This window comes from Microchirus variegatus, assembly GCF_963457635.1.
Source record: "Microchirus variegatus genome assembly, chromosome: 8".
In the NCBI taxonomy this organism is placed as follows: domain Eukaryota; kingdom Metazoa; phylum Chordata; class Actinopteri; order Pleuronectiformes; family Soleidae; genus Microchirus; species Microchirus variegatus.
The window spans coordinates 7,832,412-7,857,806 of NC_139809.1; the positions used below are offsets into that span (position 1 = coordinate 7,832,412).

A 25,395-nucleotide genomic window follows, 5' to 3' on the forward strand; every position below is an offset into this window, starting at 1 on the left:
TCACATCTTGGAGGCTTCTGGGTGGCTGTACACATGCACAGAGTTCTGAGGAAGACCAAGTGGGACAAGAGAGATGAATGAATAAAGTTCTCAATTAAGCTGAATTATTACACGATTTTAAAACCCCTGTCAATGGACTAACTGTCTTTGAAATAGCGTGGAGGAGATGAATGCTACACTTGACACTGGTTGGAAACTTTATGTTCAGCCGGACTGGATCTGTGCTTACCTTCTGACTCTCTGCAGTGAACTTGTTGAGAAGGGTCTGAACCCTGCTTCCATAGTCAGGATGGACATCCTTCAGGTTCTCAACCTGCAAAACAACGAAGCATGAAAGCATGTAAAGAACTCCTACATGCTAAAATGTGAGCACTATTTTTCACAGAAGGTTTTGTTTGATGTGTGCAGGACTGATGATACTGAACTTCAGAGATCACTTGGTTTGGACTCACCATACGTTTCTGGATGAAGAGCTGGGCTCCCTTCAGTGCCTTGGCCAGGTTCTGGCAAAGTCTCTGACGCTCCTGTTCGTTCAACACCTGGGTGTAGAAGGTACGAACCTGCAATCAAACACAGAGACAAATATTATTTGATTACACCAATAAAAGCCAATGAGGCCATCAGCAAACTGGAGTAACACTAGTATGAATTTAGAGTCATGCTTCTTCTTCCTTTACACTAATTTCAATTACAGACAGGAAACATACAGTGTGTCTGACAAAAACAAGTGCCTGCTGAAGCTTAAAAACAAGTTTCAAGAACAGTGAATTAAAACAGTATATTTCTGGAAAGAAGAGAGAAGAATTGAATAATGCTGGCTTGGTATTATACCCCTCCCATTCATATAGTCATCTGATCCACAATTGATAAAAAAAACATATTAATATGTGCTGCTTTAAAACTATATTAAAACTTCTGTAAAACTTAACAGAAACAGAATAACAGATCCATGATGACAACAATGACAAATAACGCAGACTGATTATGAAAAGTTTGGACAGTTATGGATGAGACTTGATCAGTGAGTCAGGTTGGATCATTTATGCTGGCATCTGAGAATTCAAAAGACATTAGACTAGTGTGGAGACATATTTTACCTGTGTAACATTATCTTCATCTCCACTGTTGTAACGAGCAACATCTGAAGATATGTTGAACTTGGACTCCACACAATGAGGCTGACACTCTGGGGCACTGAAGCTGTTGGGGAAGTAGTTTGGAGCACCACCTGGAGGCCACACAGACCAAGAACCAGATTAAAATCTGTAATGTCCATCCATTATGGCTAGTCGCCAGTTCATTGCAGGGCCACACACAGAGACGATCAACAGATCATTTTCACATTCACACCATGGTCAATTTAGAGTATTTAGAGAGCAAAATCATCTTATTGGTGTTTAATGTTGATGAGCAGTAACGTAATTATTTTTGTATAAAATGAAGAATGAAGCATTTGTACCCCTCTCATAATATCTGCACAAAGAAACACACAGTGTGGACGACAGCTTACCTTGGTTGTCAGACATACACATGGGGCCATCACGCTGGTAGTTGGCCACACGGGTTCTGTAGGGGCAGTTGACTGGGATCTGAAGGTAGTTGGCTCCCAGTCGGTGTCGATGTGTGTCCGGGTAGGCGAAGAGTCGACCCTAGTCATAGATATGAGAGAGAACAGAGCAGTGGTGAACTGTGGGTCTCTGTGCTGCCAAACAAACACTGCACATTAAAGTGCAGTTTTCCCGATTGTGGAAGGCAGAGTGAAAAGCAAGTCTTCATAGAGAGACTGAAGATGCAGTTTTTTCAAATATGAGAATAACAATTCACATTGTCAAATGGAACGTGCAAGAAATATTTATGCAAAAAATGGAAAAAGGAAAATTCTGTCTCTAAATTCTCACTTCCATACAGCTTAGTTTGTTTTGAATTTTATCCCTGAAGGAAAATATCTAACCTGGGGTGATATGGCAATATCTTACTGAGATGGCTCAACATTAATTTAATAAAGTACACGGTTAACAGGTAACAGGTGTTTTGCTGTCCAGTTGTCACTACAGGTAAAATGAGGGCTGTAAACCACAGATTTAGACGTATCTGGTCACTTAGCATCATGTGTTGTGATGTTACCTGAAGCATTTTGTCGGGGCTCGGCTCAATGCCTGGTGGCATGTTACTTGGGTCAAAGGCCATCTGCTCCACCTCTGCAAAATAGTTGACTGGGTTCCTGTTGAGGACAAGTTTTCCCACGGGGATCAAAGGGTATTCTTTATGGGACCAAACCTGAAAGAGAAAACTCCATTAGCTGACAAAAACAAAACACCCAGGAAAGTATTTTTGATGTACGAAAACATTTCTAATTTCACTTTTATATCAATATTTATAACTTAAAATTTTAACTGATTGATCACATCTGATGCAAGTCTCAGTCATAATTGCTATAACTACTTTGAAACTAGGGTGACCAAACGTCCTCTTTTGCCCGGACATGTCCACTTTTTACGTCCTGTCCGGGGCATCCGGGGGGGTTTTATAAATTCATGAAAATGTCCAGGGTTCGCTGTTTTTCATCGAACCATCAAGCGTGTACTTAAATTGACCGGCGCTTTGCATACAAATACTACGGTACCTCTTTTGTTGTGTGACGTAATTCCAGAGAGGCTGCTTTGTGGGCGGCTCCGCGACGTGCACAGGAAACAGAACAGACAGCGGCAACAGAGCAGACAGCGGAGCAGCATTGCACACAAAATGCCGAAGCGTAAGTGCAGCTTCACAGATGAACTACAAAAAAACTTTCCCACGTACCGTCCCGGTCGGGACCGGTGGGAGGCGGAGTGCACTGTGTGCAAAGCTGGCACATATGTTTCAGTTTCTAATAAAGGTTCTGAAGATCTCAAAGCTCACATGGATACTGAAAAACATAAAAAAGCTGTGCGAGGTGAGAGTTCTTCTGCAAAGTTGACTGAGTTCTTTGTCAGACCCGGGAAAACAGAGGATGCTGTAAATGCAGCAGAAGGTGCAATGGCATTTCATACTGTTAAACACCACAACAGCTACAGGTCCATGGACTGCACCAGTACCTTGCTAAAAAAGGCATTTCATTACAGAAGTTCATTTTGCACCATTGAGGCATAATAAAGCATGTTCATAAACCTCTGAGAAGCCTGTCTGAATTTGTGTCTCAAGGTGGGGCCGAGTGTCCTCTTTTTGGAAATCAAAATATGGTCACCCTATTGAAACACACTTTTTACCATTAACATTTTAATGCAATAAACACAGATCTGATTGCGTAACGTGTGTTTTTATAACCACAGGTATTTTTTATAGCTTTATAACTCTGGGAGTTGTTGTACCTTGGTAAGATCGAAGGGGTTGAACTGGAACTTCTCCGCTTGCTCAAAGGTCATGACCTGGATGAAAAAGGACCAGGACGGGAAGTTGCCATTGGCAATGGCATTAAATAGGTCTCCAATAGCATAATCCGGGTTGCTGGATGCCAGCCTGTCTGCCTCCTCCACTGACATATTCTTTATTCCTTGATCAGTCTAAAAAAAACAAAAAAAAAACACGAAACATAATTAAGGCAACTGCAAAATCCCAGGAGGCACAAAGTTAACTGAGGCTCAACTGACCTTGTAGTGGAACTTGCAGTAGACACGTTCTCCAGCAGCATTGACCAGTTTGAAGGTGTGTGAGCCATAGCCGTTCATGTGACGGAAGCCATCGGGCAAACCTCGATCACTGAAATGGAAAGACAACTGCACAGGGGACAGAAGACAGAAGACAAACTTGTGTCATGTCTTTCTGAATATTCCATGATCTGCAAGAACAGCCACAGGTTAAGCAGTAGTAGCTACCTGATGCAGAGTCTCAGGCCTCAGGCTCCAGAAGTCCCACATCATGTCGGGATCTTTCATGTGGGTTTGTGGATTTCGCTTCTGGGAGTGGATAAAGGATGGGAACTGCAAGGGATCAAAGGAATATGTCAGCATAACATGTCTCACACTTGCTATACAGTCACAAAATGCTGTGAAACTTAGAAATGTGTTTCTGATCAGGTATAGATTATGTCTTTTTTTTTTGTTTAAAGATACATTTCTCCTATAATAATTTGCATGTTATCAAGGAAAAATAATTCCTGGCTTCCAGATGTCTTTTGCTCACTCACCAGCATGGCATCACGGATAAAGAAAATGGGGGTGTTGTTGCCCGTCAGGTCCCAGTTCCCATCATCAGTGTAAAACCTGACGGCAAAGCCTCTGGGATCCCGCACAGTGTCTGCTGATCCCGATTCCCCAGCTGAAAGTAAATGATGACAACGTTGTAGTAATGTTAATTACAAATCTCAGTAATTAGTAAACCCAGAGAAGAATAACAGAACCGACACACAGTAACTGCTCTCTTCCACTGTGTATTTCACGCAACACAAAGACACCCAACAACTGGAAAATGCCATTTTGGCAAACTAATGGAAATATATAACCGGCAGCATAATTTATATACCAGGTAACCCTGAGGTATTACAGTAATGTAAAACAAACTATACAGTGGAAAAGTGCCATTGGTGATGTTATATGTATTCAGAGCTGCAAATTGTGATCAAATAACTCAGGAGGTGAATGTAAACGCCCGTAACCAACACAAATATTTAAATCTTTAACAGTTTACTGATCGCTGACTTTCTACATTACAGGGTGTTCACGACTGCAGCAAACATTAGCAAAACAAACAATAAGGATATTCTTACCCACAGTGGAGAAACGGACGGCGATAGGTGTGATCTTGCCGGGATGCTCAAACACCTTGGCCTTGCAGTAGCGGCTGATGTCATGAGTGACCTCAAAGTAGCCAAACGCCCCTGCATCATGGAGGAAATATAATACAGGCTTCTTTGTTTATATCACTTAAGACAGGCCTGGTTTAGATATTTCTAGCCTATTTCTCTGCCTGAATGGGTAATACTTTGTGTCCCCAGCCCTCTACGGAGTAGGCCAATGAAAACAAACTGTTGCAGCACATAAAAAATTCTGAGCTAGCAACAACTTCTTGGTCTTACAAAATATTAAATAAGTTAAAAATGTACCCTGCAAATACTGCATCAGGATACAAAGCAGTTTCAGCTTACAAGAAATCTGGCTGTATTTTGAACCATAGTCATAGACACTGAATATTTATTTGTATACAGACAAGCTAATGCAGTATGGCTACTCAGGGTATTACTACAGTGTACACTGTAATAATTATTATTTTGTAAATTGACCTGTAGGCTAGATTCATTAATCCAGTATCATCAGTGTTTACTAAAGTGGTGATGAAAGAAACAACACTATTCTTCTTACAAACACATGTTTGGACTCTGCCTATATAAATTGATTACTGCACACTCACCTGCTCCCTTGGCATGCACCACTCTCTCTGGGATCCGTTCCCTGTCAAAGTGGCCCATCTCATCAGTGAAGACCACATCTTGGACCAGCAGAGGTCCCCTGGGCCCTGCTGTCTGCAGGTTCAGCTTGTCCCCAACAGGATGACCAGCCCCTGTCGTCAGTGTGTCTGGTCGCTGATGTTATCGAAAACAAACAAACTCACTTGCCTTACCTCCTTTTTTAATAATTTTTATAGTCAATAATGTACATTCATAGATGTGAAAATGCATGTTTATTACTTATAACCTTTACCACAGTGTATTATTCTGCACTACTGCAACAGTGGCTTAACAAGTGCACTGTAGTGGGCAACGTTAGTGGACCAACACCCTGGTGTGACAATAGTGGTTTAACGGACGGGATTTTTTTTCTAAAAAAACATTATTTACACACCAAAACGACGGAAGTGACTTTTATCTTTAAAAAAAAACAAAGAAAAACAACAACAACAACAAAACAATATAAAAGTAAGTTCATGTGCTAATAAATACCACACGCATCTCCCCACGGAGCTCCAGTGTTTCACTTTCCTATTCTCACAAATTTCCGTGCCCACACCCTGGAGCTCCACAGCAGGGGCAACGACCACCACCTACCCGCCTCCCTGGAGCCCCAGAGCGGATACAACAAGCACCCCCCCCCCTCCACACGGAGCTCCGCTGTTATACTTTTTTTCCACCTTTTTTACAAATTTTTTACACACTTAATTAATCAAACCTTGACAGATATCAATGTTTCTTCTCTCTACTACTACTCGCTTACTGTTATAAGTTTATTTGTGAAACTAACTAAACTAAATCTAAAATTAAAAAAATCATGTCATAATTTTACAATTTTTTCTATTTTCTAGTTTGAACTGTGATTTTTGGTGTTTTTTATTTGTAAAACTAACTAAACAAAATAAAGTTTAAAAAAAAAAAAAAAAAAAATATCTGTCATGCCAGGGTGTTGGTCTCCGGGGCTGCAGCTGGGTACTAGTGCAACTTTAGCTCGTTTACCTCAAACGACCCACTGAATCTCACCTATTTCTCCCACGAAAGGCAGAGCTGCGCAGCAAAGACTCTGCACCAGCGGGAGGATAAATACACACCTGGGAGGCTCTGGTCGCCTTCCACATCTTCATTTGGTCGGTGGCTTTATCTCTATCGTCGGCCATCTCGACAGCTCGGTGCCAGTGCACGTCTGGAACAGGTTCTTGGATCGGGGAAAATTCTTATAGCCCCAGTGACTGAGATCGGCGAGGCCCCGCCCCTCTTCTGGCATCCCTCTCCTGCGATTGGCTGAAAAGAGGAATTAATGTGGAAAGTGTCCGCAACAAGTACATTATTTTGTCAGATAAAGTAACAGATTCACATAGTGTTGCCATGCAAGGATGAAGACACGGCATTCCTTGATAAGATTGTGTCTGTATGTTGTGCTCTGACAAACATGAGCCCTATTGTTCTGCTGAAAGATAAGGTGTTGTTTGCGTAAATAGTCTGTTTATTGTCGGCAGTAACGAAAACAAATGAACACAACTGTTTCTCCCTACGTCTGCGCTCTGCTTCTCTCGCTGTCTCTCTCGCCACACATCCATACCCACAATCTTATACATTCTTTCAATACTATAAATAAATAGGTATCTATACAATATATATTATATGTATTATGTATATATATGAAGTACTTGTGGGATTGTTACAGTGTTAGGAGATTTAACAGCCATAAAGGACAGCTGCGGTGCGGAGGCATCTTGTGTTAGCAAATAACCTCAGTGAGTGACAATTTTGTCCACATACCGGTCTCTGGCTTCCCTGTTTCACGTATCCCGGTAAATTCCACATCCTTTTCGGGATTTTAACATCTATTTTCGGGATTTTAACATCTATTTTCTTTCTTTTCTTCCTCCCAACTATGCTTCTTCTCCTCCTCGTTCACTTGCTGTTTGTTTACATTCGCGAAGCCATCAACATGGCCGCCACGTCCCAGAATGCAACGCGGTGTCCGAGCCCTATTATAGTAAAAAGTATTATTTTGGTGCTGTTTTGAGTTGATTCTCAAACGACCCAGTATTGAGAATCACGTGTACTACAGAATCATGTGTCGTTAAATCTCGACTCAAAGTTTTGAACCACTCAAGTTTCACAAAAAAACACCACGTAGTTATAATAATGCACAACCTTAATACGAATTAATAATCAAACAACACCTGGCTGCCGCTGTTCTACTGCACTGGAATAATATGACCATGACTGTTATTATACAGTAAATATTGTTATGTTATATTTACTGTATTATATTTACAGAAAAGGCCTAGAAACTAACATTTATATAGATACAGGTAGCTCAGATTTCATGTCATTCCACCTCCCAAGTTGTGATCCATGATAATATTAATAGCTCCAAAATCTAATAATTTCTTCCTTGAGTCATAACCTACTTCCCCAGACAATTCCATCATAACACATACTTCCCTGTTTGAGTTATACCACTCGCTTCAAGATGACTTTCATGTATGTAGAGAAATATAACGTCAGGATGAATCATCTTTATATTTCTCTCCCCCCGCAGATAAAACAAGAATCACGACCGTTACTGTTGAATTGCTTTTATTTCAAACAGCATTCACACAATACAATGTATTCTTGAGGCACATTCACATCGAGTGCTAAATAAGTTCATGCATGGCTGAATGTAGGCTACGGCTTTGTTGACTTTGAATGAAAATGCTGATTGTAAATGAAAATATTGCTTCATTATTTGGCACAGTAGGAAAAAAAAATTGTCTGTTATATGACTACAGGTGTGTTATTTTTTGGGACCGATTTTCAAAGTGAGGTGAACGACGTGGTCTGAACGTGACCGAGTATGTGGAGCAGGCTCTGCTGAAAAGAACGACGATGACGACGACAACGATGCATGAGGCTGATGACGCAGTTAGAGATAGAGCGATATTTCACGTGATAATCCACATTCAAAAGTCACAACAAAACAGCACTATTGCACAATGTTTTAAGGAATATCTGAGAAAAATCCACCATGACATTCTGAATTCTGCAGGACTCTTGTCACATTATCTTAATTTCACCCTCACTGCTAACAGGAAGTGTGAGTGACAAGGGCCTGTTGAAAAAGAATATTAAGGCGTTTTCTCTGACATAAAAGCAAAGTTTAAACCCATCCAAAGGAGGTTAGTAATACTTTACATCACAAGTTAAATTCCCAGAGGTGTTTTCATAATAATTCATTGATCGGCAATGTTATTGGCATTTAATAGAGTGTCAAGTCAATGGACTTGGAGTTTATTAAAGTGTCATACTGTGAAAAACATGATTTGCACCAAGAATTCAGAGGAAAAAAATGTCAATGAGAAGACTGTCGTGTGAATTACACTATTTACACTGTTAAATATGCTTATGCAAATAGTATTGCATCAGTTATGGTAAAAGTAGAACAAAGACATGACATTAATATGCGGATTAATTCTGATTTGGCCACCCTGTATCAACTGCTACACATTACAATTATTTCACCTGGATAAGAGTACCTGGATTTATTTAATTTTTTTTCCCAAAAGCACAATAAATACTGAACGAAAACCACTGTTATTTGTCAGTCTCACCGTTAACAAACGACGCAGCCAAATCCAATAGAGCTTACTTAACTTCACGCAATCAAGTGAAGTGGTTTGAAAAGACAAATGTCATCCCTCCATCCAGTCTTTCATTCTCTACACAACTATAAACGACCAGAGTAGGCACCATGCAGAAAGGAGGGGTGCTTATCTTTTATTTTCTTATTAAACTTCAAAGTCCAAACTATAATTTCTGATCAAGCCTTTTAAGAGTCCAAATCTCAATAATAAAGTATGACAATATACTATTATATAACTTCTTTCTGTCTTTCAGGTAGTTTCTCCTACAGTACCGGCATCAGCCTTAGTGAATCTGAGCCAGAATGAAGCCAAATAACAGACAGGATTTAAATAAATGAATAACAGATCCAGATTCATGCCAGATCAGGGTCAATGTCTCTTTTTTTGTTACTCAAAAGAGAAAAACACCACTAGATTATAGACCACACACACTGTGTCCTCCTGTGAAGAGCAGTGTAAACCTCCTGTCAAAGGAAAACAACATGATAGATTTGATCATGGCGAAGAAAAAGAGACAGTTTTACTGGAGGCCTGACTGGACTAGATCCTGCGCAGAGGGTGCCACATGGACACGGGCTTCCTCAGAGTGGCCAACATCTGGTTCCAGTGGGTGATGCCCATGCCACTGGCCTCTGGGCCGATGATCACGTGACCCAGGTTCTCGCCCCTGCCATCATCTGTGGCCTCTGCCACCGTCACCCTCAGGGACAGTTCCTGCAAACATGGTTATATAACACGCTGAGTAACCAAGACTTAGCATCTTTTAAAAAATATATATATTTTCTCTTCCAGATGTAATCACTTTAATGGACATGTACAATAAGAACTTTTTTTTTTTTTTTTTTTTTTTCTGCTTTGGTATTTTAGCCTCATTACCTTTCACTCACATTAAACTTTATTACTGGTTGGCCCACTTTCTAAACACCTAGGAGTGTAATAGCAATGACATTTTTCTACTTTAAACATTCTCATAGACTGATTTATGACTTTAAAAGGCACTTGAACACTGCAGAGGGGTTTTGATGACTTAGTTATTTTGTATTTTTTTAATCCACACTGGCAGTGTGAGTGTGTATATGGCACTGTCTGCCTGTCATCAGTCCAAAAACCTTGGTCCAGAGTAATATCTCAACAAACACAGGATTTGTTACACTCCTTCATTAATATTAAGAATAATATGCGATAACTGCATTTTCCCCACATCACTATCACCATGTCTATGTGGCCAAACTTTAGTTAATGAACTGAAATAGAATTCCAGTAATCTTAACGCAGACTTAAGATGATTTATACCTTATTATTTTGTATTGATATGTGACATTTATGTACTCCATTTACTTACTTCTCTTAAGATACTTATCTCTTTTACAAGAGACTAGTACCAAAGTCCTGATAGGACAATAAAAACGTTTACAACCCTTTGTGGAAAACACAATGTAAGAATCTTTTTTTAAAAAAAGCTTTGCAAAATTCACACAACTGACTTAATATCTGTGCATCTGTTCTGCTTTAATAATAATAAACTGTGAGTGCTGCTGCTGCTGCTTACTAGAAGAAATATCGCTTTTCAGTATCACATTCCTGTTTCTTTTAGAATTGATTTTAAGATTATTTTATGACATTTTAAAGCTCTTAATGGTCATAGCCACACTTATTTATCAGATTTTCTCTTATGGTATGAACCTTCACCAACCCTCCGGTCGTTAGTTAACAGCCTTTTTTAATTATTACCAAAGTTAGTAAAGTAAAGTATAGTAAAACATTTGGTGATACCAGCCCTCATTCTACCCTTTAGTCTCCTTTTAGTGAATGTTTAATTTCTATTTTATTGCACCTATTGTTTCACCATGTTCAAGTTTATCACACCCTCTGTTGCTTATAGTACTTATTTTATATATATATATTTGTTTACTTAGTACTACTCTATTTCTTTAAATTAATTTTTTTTCTCTCCTGTTTAGTCTCCAGCGTTTCCCCTCGCAGCTGTTTGTGAGCTCCATGAGAGCGTTTCCTCACTTCTTCACTTCCCCAGATGGCTGTTTCTCTTTCTCCTTGACCTAAATTTGCCCGAGTGATCGTACAAGTTCCCATCTCATCATTCCCTCATTGCGGACCAATCCTGAAGGACTTTAAATATTCCCAAAATGTCACCTGCAGGACATTGGACGGCACAGAGAAGATCATGGCTTCGTTGAAAATAGGGTTGGTGTCGTCCCTCTTGGTGGACGTCTTCTTCTTGCTGATCTTCCTGCCGTCTTGCAGGAGATACACTTTGACAAATGGATCTGTGGACGAGAAACAGTGAATTTAAGGATGACATAAAAGCAAACGTACGCATGTGCGATTATAAACACACACACTGCTGCAGACGCACACACACTTGGGGGAATGATAATGACATTGTTTGAGTATGTGACCTTCTTCAGTACAAGAGTAACACTTTAGCCTCTGTGGCTGATGTAATTTCCTGTCACTTAAAGGGACACTATGTAGTATTTATGGGTTTATATAACCCAAAATCCACTTTTTTATACATATTATGTGCTCCTGCATTGTCTAGTCGATGTATAATAGTTTTTGTTTCATTTTCGTAGTGTTTCAAAAAGTCATGTTAAATAACATGGTTGCGGGCCGTGGTTGCACAGCCACTGTTAGCAGCGAGACGCCATGTTTCTACCGGAGCCTGTAAGGACAAACGCGAGATAACAAATCAAGCGTCTCTTTACTTGTAGCGGAAGTCCCGCCTCCTCTCTCTCTGCTTCGTCTGCTACGGCCGCGGTAGCTCGCCCTCTCCCTCGCCTCACGAACCTCATCTGTTGACACGGAGAAAGACGACGAGGACGACATTTGACCGGCTGCGGATACCGTAGCGCTCAGGGAAGGGAGGGGGTGAGCAGAGCAGCAGTTCTTTGTTGTAAATTTCCGCCTCTCCTCTAGATGGCACTATAAACTACTTACTTCACCTTTAAGTATCTTCTCTGAATATGTACTAAGACTTGCTATCCTAGAACATACCTGTTTAAATGGAAGTCTATGGAGAAATTAACCTACGTCCCACTTGATTTATATCGCAATTTTCCTGAGAAACTAATGGTCTCAATTGTGTGGTAAACAGTTGATAAGGTAAGGTCAATATGAGAAAACAAGGTGATTAACAGCTGGTATCATCCAATAGGAGCCTGTGCTGCAGGCTACGCCTCTGAACTTCGATTCAGAATAGGAGTTAAGGTGATGGTCACAACCATTTGCCACTTGGCAGCTACTGAGTCAATAAGTGTTTTGCTGAATGGCAAATGTGTTACTTTGGCAGAGAGTGACAGACAAACAAACAGATCGGCACAGTGCATGGTTCAACTCGGACAAGCAGACAAACACACACACACACTGAAGGAGATAAGATAAAAAAAACAAACACACAAACAGCAAACAGTGTTGTCCCAGACCTGCAGTGGTCTTGCCATTGGTCCACACGAGATTCTTGCACTTGGCCACGACCACAGTGAGGCGCTCTGCTGTTGGCAAATAACTGAGCGACAAGAGGATCTCACCGACTGCATCGACAGCCTGTGGAGAAACAAAAGAATGTGTGTGTGTGTGTGTGTGAGACAGGTTAATGCTACACTAAAGCTAATTAAGCTAATTTACATGAACGTTTAATGTTAAAAGAGGATATTGGACGTATATTACATGAGAGCCATATTAGCAATATGTTTTATTTCACACCCTGTACATTATGTTGATGAAGAAAATGATCACATAAAGTGATCATAACTGCAAATTGTAACTGTCGATCACACACACACAAGCCATTTTCTGTACTCAACAATATTGTGAAGCTGTTGAGATGTTCCCAGATCAGTTTGATGAGGGACTTTAGTAAATGTTTCTCTACTTCTACTCTCTCATACCTGTTTTGTGATCAGTTACGTTTGTCTATGTATTTATTTGGAAGTTTCTGTGTTTTACTTTTTTCCTATTAATAGTAGAGAAAAGGTAGGAAGTAGGAAGTAAGGCAGTTACAGAGAGATCTGCAAAAAGTGTAAAAAATGCATGAATGAATTCAATGAATTTGCACACTTCTGATGTATATATACATATATATTTATATATATATATGAACATTATACAATATGTGTGTGTATATGTTTATAGACGTACAGATGCATCACTCGGTACTGTTGCCATGGTGACCTGCGATCTGATATAGTACCAAGTGCTCTGAAGTTGACTGAAAATCAATAGGACCTCTTTAAACCTGCGAGTCTGACACTTCTTTATGTTGTTTTTTCCACTTTCCTCTTCTTATCATAGCTTTTATAAATGGCTGCCTTGCTAATAACATGCAAGTCTCTCAATTCTACAACAGTTTTTGTTTTTTTGTATCTAACTTGTAGTTCGGCTAAATGTCCAGCAGGGGATGCCAGACACTATAAAGCTTTGCAACAGGAGAACATTTTGATATTATGGTGCATGTTAGTAGGTAGTACATATCATTTCAGACCTGTGCTTAAAAACAAATCTATAATATCTGCACGTGTATGTGAATCCACCTTATTGACATCTTGAAGGTAGAGCCAAGCGTTGAACGGTCTGATGGTCAGGTCCAGGTCTGACAGCTTGAGCTCTGCTACTCCTGCGCTGATGTTTCGCTCGTCGGTGTCGATGCCGAAAGCAGCGAAACGCAGGCTGTACTCGTCCAGTAAGGAACTGTCCATGGGAACGGAAAAGCGCTCGTCGAAGATCACGGTGAACGCATTTGTCTGGACCTGTGGGAGACAGAGGACGGACGAAAAGAGAATGATTATATGATTATAAGTTATAACAATAACGATTGGGTCATTTGCTACATAGCTGATCTGTGAAGTAAAACTCTGAGATTCACAGGAACAGAAGGCCCCTTGTTTGCAGTGCCTTGGAAGATGAATCACAACAGCGAGAATCTAAGAAAAGACGTGGTGTAGTAGGCTGTAACATATGTTACTCACTCCACTTCAGAGTCAGGCTGTGAATAAAAAAACAGAAAACAAACCCCATCATATGCAGATTCTATTCATGAAGCAACTCACTCAACGGTGAGAAACCTCTGGTTCAATCAAGCTCATTGTTATTATCTTTCATTATTTTGTTTTTAAAAGGCATTAGTATCACACAGAAACTCAAGAGATAGAATGTGTGCAGGTTTGCGTGATGATTAAAAACTGATTTTAAGATGTTTCCTTTCAGTTTTCAAAAGCAGAGGAGCTTACAAAATCAGGAGGAAGAGGAGAGACCTTGAAATCTGAATCTATCTAATATATAAATAATGTTTGTTAAAGGATCAATTCACCCAAAGTGACACGTTTTCAGTATTCAATAACTTACTTCAATGTAAAATACATCGGTTTTATTTGTGTGTGATAAAATAATCTGTCTCTGAGATTGACTGATGCCTATGACTGTATATTCCAGCCTTTTCATTAGGACCATGTGTCTGTGTTTTAAAGGTATCAGCACCAACAAGTTCATTCTATCCAGTTCTGTTGTTTGAGGCGAGCAATCTCAGTGGATATTGAATTGATAAACAGTTATTAAAGTTACATCTATTCACACTACACTTATTTCATAATGGCTTGTACTGTTCATTCTGTGCACATCTTTAACTTTAATGTGCTTTGCTACTGTTTGCATGTTTAGATTGTGCAGCAACAGAGCAGAATAGCTCTATCCAATGTTCAATAATCTCTGAAAATGACCTAAAATAATAAAAAACAGATGTATTAGGAGGAAATGTTGCAAACAGAGAAAGAGAGAACATGAAATACAAGATTCTTATTCCTTCGCTGTGCTCGATGTTGTTTTGGTGCCACATGAAAATGACATATTTTGTGTTGTTTTCAACAACACAATTATCAACAAACCTGAAAAACCGAGTGAATTCCATTTTGTGTGGCAGCTTTAACAACGACAAACAGTTTTGGATTGGCCCTGCAAAGCACACACCACGACTACTTTAGATCAAAGTCAGAGACTAAAGCCACAGTGAGCAGTACTAACATTGTGCTTCTTTCAAAACCATCAAACACTGGAGTGCAGGCAAACTTGGATGATTTTTTTTTTTGTACAAAGTGGTTGGAAGTTACCAGGCAACTACTGTATATGCGATCAGGAGAGTGGTATTAATAATAGACTTTTCACACGTCGCCGTTCTCAAAAGTGTGAAATACAACAAAGAATATCTCTGCTCACTGTAGACGAACAACGCCGCAGCGTTGATACAGACGCAGAGACAGAACAAAGCAATCGGATCAGGTGCTGCTGTGCAAGGTTACAGGGAGATTATTGATTTATAGGAAGATAACGTGTCACAGAATTGGGAAAGAATTGTGATTTCACAGCAGAGGCTTCATAAATCAGCCAGACAAGGCCGACTTCTCGTATAAAAAAAGGTTGAACAGATTGAATAGCATCATAATCACAAACAGCAAACTCATACATGTTCCTGTCTCAGACCCCAGTAAAGCTGCTGCTGCATCCAAAGCAGAGAAAGTGCTCTCCATCCACGACAGGAGACTGTGTGTCTGCACTGTTGGCCTTATTGCCTCAGGGAGACAGAGACAGAGAGAGAGAGTGAGATACCCTGTATGTGTGTGAGGATATGTGAGTGAGCTGCAATAGACGGAGTGAAATGGAGAATCAAGAGTGACATGCACTTAATTACAAACAAAACCTAATCAAGAAGCAGTGATGTCAAATGAACGGCATCCGGCGGAGAAGCTGGAAATGAAAATGAAAAGAATGAGCTGAATAGAGGGAGAGAGGAGGGGGGGGGGGAGCTGGCTTGACCATCAGTGTGAGTGGCGCTGATGTCAGCATTTCCTTTGGTCCTCAACATTAAAGAGGGAGCCACTAAATCCACAGCGCCGTCGGCTGCCTCCCGGTTTTATTACGTCCACACTAAACACACTCATTCAGCGACATACTCGGGTAATAGGAAGAGCCGGTGAGCGAGTCTGTATGAGGCCCTGTCGTTCTGCACAAACAGCCACGTGACGCGCTGGTGATTCAGAGCGGATTTTCCTGGCAAATGCGGAGCTAAGAGCAGAAGGCGAATGACAGGTGCAGCAGATGGAGGAAAGTCAGGACAGACGCTTCACATTAGAGACGTGCTTTTTAAGATATAGTTTCAGTAAGGAAAAGTAACAATCACCATTATCATACGTTCAAAAGGAAACAAATACCTAAAAATGACCATGTATAAATGTATATAAAATATGAATGAGGAAAATAATCCACGTCGGCTTAAATCAGATGTATAGTTAAGGCAAAGATGTTACTATCATATATGTTAGTTATCTAGAACACTTAAAGGTACAATGTGTAGTATTTATGGGTTTATATAATTGCATATCATTTAAATATTTTATATTGTAACCGAAATAAAACTATTCATTCATTCATTCATTCATTCATTATTCATTCATTTATATAACCCAAAATCCACCTTTTTATACATATTATGTGCTCCTGCATTGTCTAGTCGCTGTATAATAGTTTTTGTTTCATTTTCGTAGTGTTTCAAAAAGTCATGTAAAATAACATGGTCGCGGACCGCGGTTGCATAGCCACTGTTAGCAGCGAGACGCCATGTTTCTACGGGAGCCTGTAAGGACAAACGCGAGAGAACAAATCAAGCGTCTCTTTACTTGTAGTGGAAGTCCCGCCTCCTCTCTCTCGCTTCGTCTGCTACGGCCGCGGTAGCTCGCCCTCTCCCTCGCCTCACGAACCTCATCTGCTGACACGGAGAAAGACGACGAGGACGACATTTGACCAGCTGAGGATACCGTAGCGCTCAGGGAAGGGAGGGGGTGAGCAGAGCAGCAGGTCTTTGTTGTAAATTTCAGCCTCTCCTCTAGATGGCACTATAAACTACTTAGTTCACCTTTAAGGCAAAGATGTTACTATCATATATGCACTAACACTTAAATAATAAAAACGTACTACTACTATCAATAAATACAGAATTTCTGGTAAAATAAAAACATATTTCTCTCAGGGACGAATATTAACTGAGAGAAATGGAAGCAGACGGAAACATCTGCTTTAGAAAAAAACACAATGTTCTTCATCACATTGTCTGGTTCAGCGACTTGAAGGACTGTCCCCCGAAGGCCAATTACTAAATCATCCACACAGTATGAATTAACAAGATATTAACAAGAAAAATGGAACAGTCTGTTTTGTGTGTTAAATGAGCAAATCCAGTCTGATGTAAGCTTTGTTCAATATTAAGCAGCCGTATCAATCTACGCATTAAACTGAGGAGAGGAACATAATGAAATATATCACAATTATAATCTTAAACTTAAACTGCAGGTGAACACAGGGTTACATTTCAAAGTGAGCGACTGCGACTTAATCACATCCACTCCCCGAGGACGCTAAAGGTTGTGAAATCAACCTCGGATACAACATGCAGCCCCCGAGGAGCTCTTCACTCAACCAAATGAAATGGCCTCTTTTGTTAGACGGAGAACGATTGGCTTCTTAAGTGACAGGGATCAAACCTCTGAGCTCGCAGCACGTTCTGCTAAAATTCCACAATCTCTTCAATCCATCAGGACTTTTTTTTCAGAAATACACTCTATACATTGTTAATGTGGTAAAAGACTATTCTAGCCGCAAACTGGTTTTTAATGGAATATGTACATAGGTGTATAGAGGCCCATTTCCAGCAACCATCTCTCCAGTGTTCTAATGGTACATTGTGTTTGCTAATCGCGTTAGAAGGCTATTGGATGATGAGAAAACCCTTGAAAACCCTTGTGCAATGATGTTCTTTGACCAAAGCAAAATTATTATTTGGAATAAAAATAATTATTTCTAATCTTGACAGTGTCTTGACTATATTTTCTGTTCATCTTGCAACTCTTTTGATTAATAAAAGTGTGACTTTTAATGGAAAACACAAACAATTGTGTAGGTGAACCCAAACTTTTGAACTGGAGTGTTCACCTTGAAACTCATTCATATGATGATGATGATGATGATGATAATAATGATGATGATAATGATGATGATGACACCTGAGAAAGAATTAAATAGAAATTTGGAGCCTCCATGCGGCTACACAGACACACTCACACCTAAAGAAAAACTGCACATTACTGAAATAATTAGCCCGGTGATTGATTCGTCCTGTGACTGAGGCAATGGAATAAATAGTTGGAGCCATTTGTCAACGAAAAAGGATCAAACAATTTCCTTTCAATCTGGAAAAGGTAATTTGTGTCCTCTGTCAGTGCTCAGGGACAGCGAAGTCTGGCTATTTGATTAAAGTCCAGTGATACTGTATCACTCCTATGATGAAGAATAAGAACATCTTTGATCAGATCACTAATTTTCTTATGTTGCTTGATGTTTTGATTTTATTTTTGTTTGCTTGAACTTTTCATTATGAAGACAATGTTTATTGTACAAAGTAATAATCGTCACACCACTGGCATTCAGATGGGCTCTAAATGAGCCAGGCTTTCATTCTGTAATTCCTTCTGCCGAGGCTGTGACATTATCTGCCATTGCACAGCCACAGTGTAACAGACGGAGTGGAAAATGGTGCAGAGTGGAACAAAACTGGCACAAACGGAAACATCAACAATTTACGGGAGGTGGCAAAGAAGGCAAAGACGTAGAGTGATGGAAGTGAAAACGATGAGCTCTGACAGGTTTTTTTCCGCTGGACCCTGAACAGCAGTCGCAAACAAACACTGAATGACAGCAGAGGCCAAACCTGGAGGAAACTCTGACAGGGATGATTTTGAACTTTTACAGACCACCACCCACCAATGCTGCAGATCTGTCACTGTGGTCCTGAGAGAGTTAGCTGATTGTCAGCCAGGGTTGACAGTGGCACATTGTGACATGATTTAGATCAGTGAGTTACAAAAGAGATGCCAACCTATACTGTATCAATGCAACCAGCGTCTTATATCTACTATACCTGTGTCATAAGGTGTCTAACTATAAATCTCCCTTTAAAATACTGTATAATACTTTCTTTGAAACAATGTGACGACATCATCAGAACACCAAAATGCGAGGCGCTGCAGCAGATTTGAATGCATGCTGCTTGGTGCCTACTTTAACCTGCCTGGACTTGTTGAGATCAGACAGGAAGTTGATTCAGTGCAAGATGAGTAGCTATAGTTTATTTTAATAACACTTCTGTTCAGTGTAAGTGTTTTTGGTAACACTTTAGATTAGGACACACATATTCACCATTAACTATGTGCTTACTAATATATATAAGTAGCATACTAGCCCTTTATTATTAAAAAACGAAACCTAAAAGACCTTGGTATTTTGAATTTGAATGTAGTAACCGTTTTTGGCCACATTCTTACATATGGCACCTTTAAGCACGTATTAACACCTTATTCTACCTCTATTACGATATAAATTACGATTTTTCCTTCATAAGGTGTTAATACGTGCTTAAAGGTGCCATATGTAAGAATGTGGCCAAAAACGGTTACTACACTCAAATTCAAAACACAGAGGTCTTTTAGGTTTCGTTTTCTGACGTAATTGGCAACCTGTGGTTTCTCGGTAGCTGAGACTCTACTGACTATGCTGCAATGATTGATAGATGGCGGTAGGTGGCGCCACATGCCAAAACATGATTTCAAAACATAAACATGATTTGCAGTCTGCAAAATATTTTTTTTAATGGAAATATTTTGTCTGTACTGTTGTTGTTGGTGGGTTCAGTTTGTTATATGAACATTATTCCTTAGTCTTTGTGACATATTAGGAGGATTTTATGGCCAACGTATTTTTGTCTTTGTGCGACCAAAGAAACAAAGGTCTTAACGCTATGCCACTTTTATTTTTTTAGCTTTCGGCTTCTCCCTCTCTTGGTGTCACCACAGCAGATTATCTGCATATTTCTATATGGCAGACATTTTACTGCATTATTTTATCTGATCTGTGCTTTAACTTATGACCAATCCAGTTCACTAAATGCTATTTTGCACTTGCCAAAAAGTGACTGCAGCTTCTACTTTGTAAACTAAATATATTGCAACATAAAACTGAGCCAATACAACCTACAAAATGGACATTGCCACTTGCCAGAAAGTGATTGTGGCCCCGACCTCGTGAACTAGAGGTGTTCTTTTCTTCATTTGGCTGCTGTATATTGTATCTTTGCCCATGCGTGATTCTGTATTTATTTTTTGGGATCTAACAAATGAGCTCAATGGATTTTCCTTCTAGACACAAAACATTTTATTTAAACGCAATGGCAAAGTTTGCTTACGGGCTAAGCCTTGCTGGTGTTTCTTTGTGCATCACCACGAACTACAGATCGATGAAAAGTTTTTAAAAGTATTGACGGAAACCGGCTTCGCATCACAAACGTGAGATATGTGCTGAAGAAAAGTTTAATTGACTCAACTTGTGAAAAAAAGGAAAGAAAGAAAAAAGCGATCTATATTTCTATAACACTCCATAAGTTATTTATAATTATCATATATCATATCCAACTTCATGATAAGGGCTGTGAGTGTAACAAGCTGCCTTACCCGTGTGACTCCAACGTTCAACTCCTCTGGCCCAAGGGAGATTCTGATAAAGCAGCCTGGAAAGTCTCCTTCCTCCCTCTCCAGCAGGTCTTTGCCCTGGTGCAGGACGATGTGGAGCAGTCCCACTCCGTGACCCGGCTGCCGGGGCGGTTCAAAGTCGAGCGTCACCTCCAGCTGCCCCACGGTGTAGTCGTGGCCGAAATTGTGGGCGATGGAGGAGATGGAGCTGAGTGAATCGGTGGAGATGGAGCGGTTGAGCTGGGCCATGCCGGTCGGGTCCAGCTCCCTGCTCATCAGCTCCAGGTGGCCCAGGTCCCTGAAGCCATCTGGGGTGTCACCGAGGGCCAGGCTGGGTTTGCGGCTGGAGGTGGTCGAGGTCCGTCTGTGGTTGTTGGCAGCCACTCTCTTCAGAGAGGGAATAAAATGAGGGGAATGAAAAAAGGGATTGTAAGTCAGTGTACTGACATGGTCTGTTTTATCCCTTAGAACACATTTTTTTTTTTTTTTTTTTTTTTTACATTACTATGTTTAAACTTACAGAAGAATGTGCAATATATAGAGTGTCTTATATCACAACCTAGGCAATGTGATAACTAGGTAACACACCTGAGCAAAAAGTACTCAAAATGTTTAAAATCGGATTGAATTTGTGAATTATTGATACTTTGTATCACATTTCAAAACCTGAATATATGATATATAAACACACACCACAAAGAGAGTCCATATAAGGCATTGTGTATTATTCCCACCATGGCAATTAACCATGGGTACACCTGCGGCACAGATCTATGTCGTGTGAGCACTAAAGCCCAATTTATACTCCTGCGTAAAGTGCTCTGCGTAGGCTATGCAGAGTACTCTGCGTCGACGCAGAACCTGTTGTAGAGTCTCTGCGTCGTCTCCGGCTGCACGGAATATTTTTTAAGTGTCCGTCACTCCGTCAAGGGACAACGGAGACGGCAAGAGCTGCGATCGGTCCTCAGGACAGGCCGAGCTCTGTGCCGGCTCACAGTGAGCACCGAGTGTCCACAGAGGGCGGAGCTGAATACTGCCGACTTCGTCGCTGCCGAACTATAAATACGTCATATCTTAACACACACAGCACATGTTTAGACTCTAAATGGCCAATTTCTCGCCTCAAATTATCTTAAAACTGTGTTCCGGGACACAGAAAAGTGACAAACGGCCGCTGTTTCAACAACAACAGTCTTTCTCCCTCGGACGCCATTGCTCACTGTAGCCAAAAGCACAACAACCTTGCGCAGCGACCCCTACTGATCGGGCGGGAAATTGCAGCGCCTATCCTTCACCACGACGCAGAAGTATAAAGGCTCGAGTCGTCTCCGTGGTAACGCAGACGGATAACGTATTACGCAGTCGGAGATGTATAATGTGGCCTGCACTAAGGGTTAATTAAACTGACATTTTCTCGTTGTACTTGGTGAGTAATCACCGGTACTGGTATGGAATATGACATTGAGTATGTGTGTGTGTGGAGCTTTAAACTGACATAGTTAGTATTAATGGAACTGTGGGCATTTACATATGGTACGACAAGACTCAGATCTGAACAACCCGACTCGTTTGGATTTTGGTGGTTTTCATTGTCTTTGGAGCCAGGAAGTCTGGCTGGAGCAAAACACCCAGGAGCATTGAGTACACATTTACATAATACCCACTCAGACATACATTTCCAAAGCCACCACTACCTCTTTACTGCCCTTTCACTGCTTTCACACCATCTGAAATACTGTTCAAATCTCACTCACACAATCTCATTGGCTAACTCACCTTCCCGAAAGAAACACATGCCCTCTACACAACCCCCTATTGCTCATTGGCCAAATACATTAGAGCGTTTACTCCAATTTTCCAATTTGTGCACCCTTTGTTCGATCAAATAAGCAGATCTTTTGCCAACCAGCTTCCTCTGAGTCTTTTGCCTGAATGTGGATGAAGTTTTCTTGAAGAAGTCCCCTCCACTACAGGCCATCAGCAAATCTATTTTCATATATAATCAAACAGGTCTTTGGCAAAGAAAACATCTGGCCAAGACGTCAAAGGTGCAACGTCTCCCTGCCGTGGGAGAAAGTGTTTAAAGACGTATCATAAGAGCGTGTACCTTCTGTCTGACTTCTGAAAAGGAGTTTCCATATTTCTCTTGAAGGTATCTATAGTCAAAGTTGGGGAAGGGAGACGGCGTGGGGAAGGTTCCCGATTTCCACAGCTTCCAGATGTTGAGCCCTGCCACACCGAGCAGCACCAAGAAGCCCACCAAGTAGATGCCCACCTCCCAGCCGGGCGGGTTACGCACCACTGAAACAGACCCAGAAGAAAAAAAAGAGCGGTGGCTTTAAAGCCTTCTTTACACACTTCCATTTCATCAGTGGCAGCATAAAGCTTGGCCTCATAACTGTATCTATATATCTGTATTTATAGGGGGGGGCGTTTGATTGATCACTACTGAAAGTGCACAGTTTGGAAGAAGCCCAGGAAAGATAGTTTAGTCAGGCTTTTTTTTTATTTTAAGACCCGTCATCGCTGAGCAAAGGCAACCACTTTTTTTTTTTTAAAACCACGTCATTCCGCCGCGAGACACTCGCGACTCAAACGTCTAACGTAAATGAAGAGGCAGTTTAGGACAAAGATGAACAGACAAATGACATTTTACTGACGTGGGAAGAGTCTGGGATAATCCAATTACGGGGTAAAGGTCACATGTTTTATTACACTGAGCCTTGAGCAACAGATGAGGTTTTGTAAGGTTCGTGTCAAATAAATCTGACCGCAGACAACTGAATAAAATAAAAAGCAGCAGGTCCATGTACATTTTTACAAGAGAGTATAGATCAAACCCTGACTGTCAAGCATTCATGCCCACAGGGATTCATGCAGAGAACGGGATTAGGCTGGAAACTGTCTGACACAGTTGTGTCCACTCACCACTCAGATGGTAGCCTGATATATCCCCACTCTGAGCCGAGGACATGGTGCTGCAGCCAGCCTGCAAAAAACAACAACAACAAAAAAACATCCAAAACAATAAGCCGTTCAAGTGGTTTTTATGTCAAATAATAAAAAACTCTGAAGTGTTTTCAGACTTGAGCTTAAAGCGAAGAAAAATGACAGCATTAACTCAAAGTGGCAACATGGCTCATCACTCAGAATAATGTCTGAGATGCACTTACTCAAAAATATGTACTGCATTCAGCTGAAGGAGCTATTTATTAGAAACGTCAACATGAATCCGAGTAAACATTAACCTGCTCTGGGCTCCAGAGACTAAAATGCACCACGGCACGCTAATAACTCCTGACTTACTCAGAGTGGCTCCCAATATAATCATGGTTTAATTCTTTGAAGAGGAATTTTTTTTTGCCATCAAACTATAGCTGAGGGTATCACAGTTTAATAGGATGAGGCTAAAGCACACTTTTGTGCATTAATACGTCCTAATACCTTAAAGCTGTAGTGCGTAACCTTTCAAATAGAAACAGTCTGTTACCTTCAGGATATCAAGTGGGCCAGGATAAGACAAATAGTAACATGATAACATATCAACAAGCCATCAAAATGTTTCCCTTTGTTTTACATTAAATTAAAAATGAACAGCAAATCCTCCTGCATCTTGCAATCCGGTTGTGTACATTGAACCGGGACTGACGAGGGACGAAGCTATTGTTAAAACAATGTTTTGGTAATGAGTAGCAGTGCATCCACCGTTCCAGAGGGGGGAGCTGCGCTTCTGAGAGCTGGTGTGCTAATTATGTCACTTCCAGGTATTGGCCAATCACAAGACAGTTGGGAAAGCTGTCGTTGGGCTGACGAATCACAACACAGTCTGTCTTCTGGGGGTGAGATTTCAGTCTGAAACGTGACTGATGAGAGCTTCAGTGAGGAGAGATTTATATCGGCTGATTTACAGCAACTAGGAGGTTTTTGACCATAAAAACATCTCCATAACTCACTTATGTGCGATAGGATGACTCTATGGGAGATTTAAGTGTTTTTACAAAACAAGCTTTGGAGGAAAAATAAGTGCAATTTCAACAATATTACGCCTAAGTTAACCATTTACAAAGGCACAAAACATTAAGCCACAGGAATCTGGAACTGGAAATGTAATATTTCACAATATGATTCATTTCTAGTCATACTGTGAAAACAAATTCATCCTGGGGGCCGGATTGGACCCACTGTTCTGTTCCAGCTGTTCTGGTGTGTTTGACACCCCTGCTTTAAAACTATGAAATGAGTTCTCTCTCTCAGTATAGCAGTGTTTTGTTGACATGTTTTTTTACTTCACAACTGAACAAACAAGGTGGAATAAACAACACAGCAGCACAGATATAGTCACACTGCTCTATACGGCTGAAAACACCAGGAAGCATCTTGCAATACTGAAGATGCCCAAAGCAATGAAGCCCCCCCCCCCCTCCTCTCTATAAACAGCTGCCTGACTACATGCCTGCATGTGACAATCACAGCTGCACAGTTTCCTGGATACAGCGTGATAAGTAACACAACATTAAAAGAACAGCTAACTTACTGAAGCGCCGTAGAAACAACATCAGAGGACGGAACTGTTTGTTTCTCTTCACTCTCTAGTGGGTGAGGCAGAGCTGAGGGGAGAAAACTGTTTTGGTAATTACTCAGACGTGTCTTTAAGGACCAGAGGGGATGGAGTCTTTCAGTGCACTGACTGACACGCTGCCTCTGTTCTTACGTTACTTAAATTGTGTGGATTCATTTAAAAAGCAGCTAAAGACTCTTTTAT

At 40.7% G+C, this 25,395-nt stretch overlaps 2 protein-coding genes across 2 annotated transcripts; both read right to left on the minus strand.

Moving 5' to 3' along the window:
- LOC310930692 (catalase-like) lies at positions 1-6,576 on the minus strand (the record flags this gene model as incomplete). The annotated part of the gene is made up of 13 exons (XM_083893734.1): positions 1-45; positions 230-313; positions 453-560; positions 1,098-1,228; positions 1,511-1,649; positions 2,125-2,277; positions 3,348-3,539; positions 3,627-3,752; positions 3,852-3,956; positions 4,163-4,293; positions 4,742-4,852; positions 5,383-5,554; positions 6,511-6,576. 13 exons carry the CDS (start codon positions 6,574-6,576, stop codon positions 1-3), a joined length of 1,563 nt encoding a protein of 520 aa, XP_083749860.1.
- Positions 6,577-9,594: 3,018 nt separating this feature from the next.
- syt12 (synaptotagmin XII) lies at positions 9,595-23,607 on the minus strand (the record flags this gene model as incomplete). The annotated part of the gene is made up of 7 exons (XM_083893629.1): positions 9,595-9,768; positions 11,206-11,339; positions 12,498-12,618; positions 13,605-13,820; positions 20,616-21,020; positions 22,741-22,934; positions 23,562-23,607. The coding sequence occupies 7 exons, from the start codon at positions 23,605-23,607 to the stop codon at positions 9,595-9,597; spliced, it is 1,290 nt and encodes a 429-aa protein (XP_083749755.1).
- Positions 23,608-25,395: the final 1,788 nt, after the last annotated feature.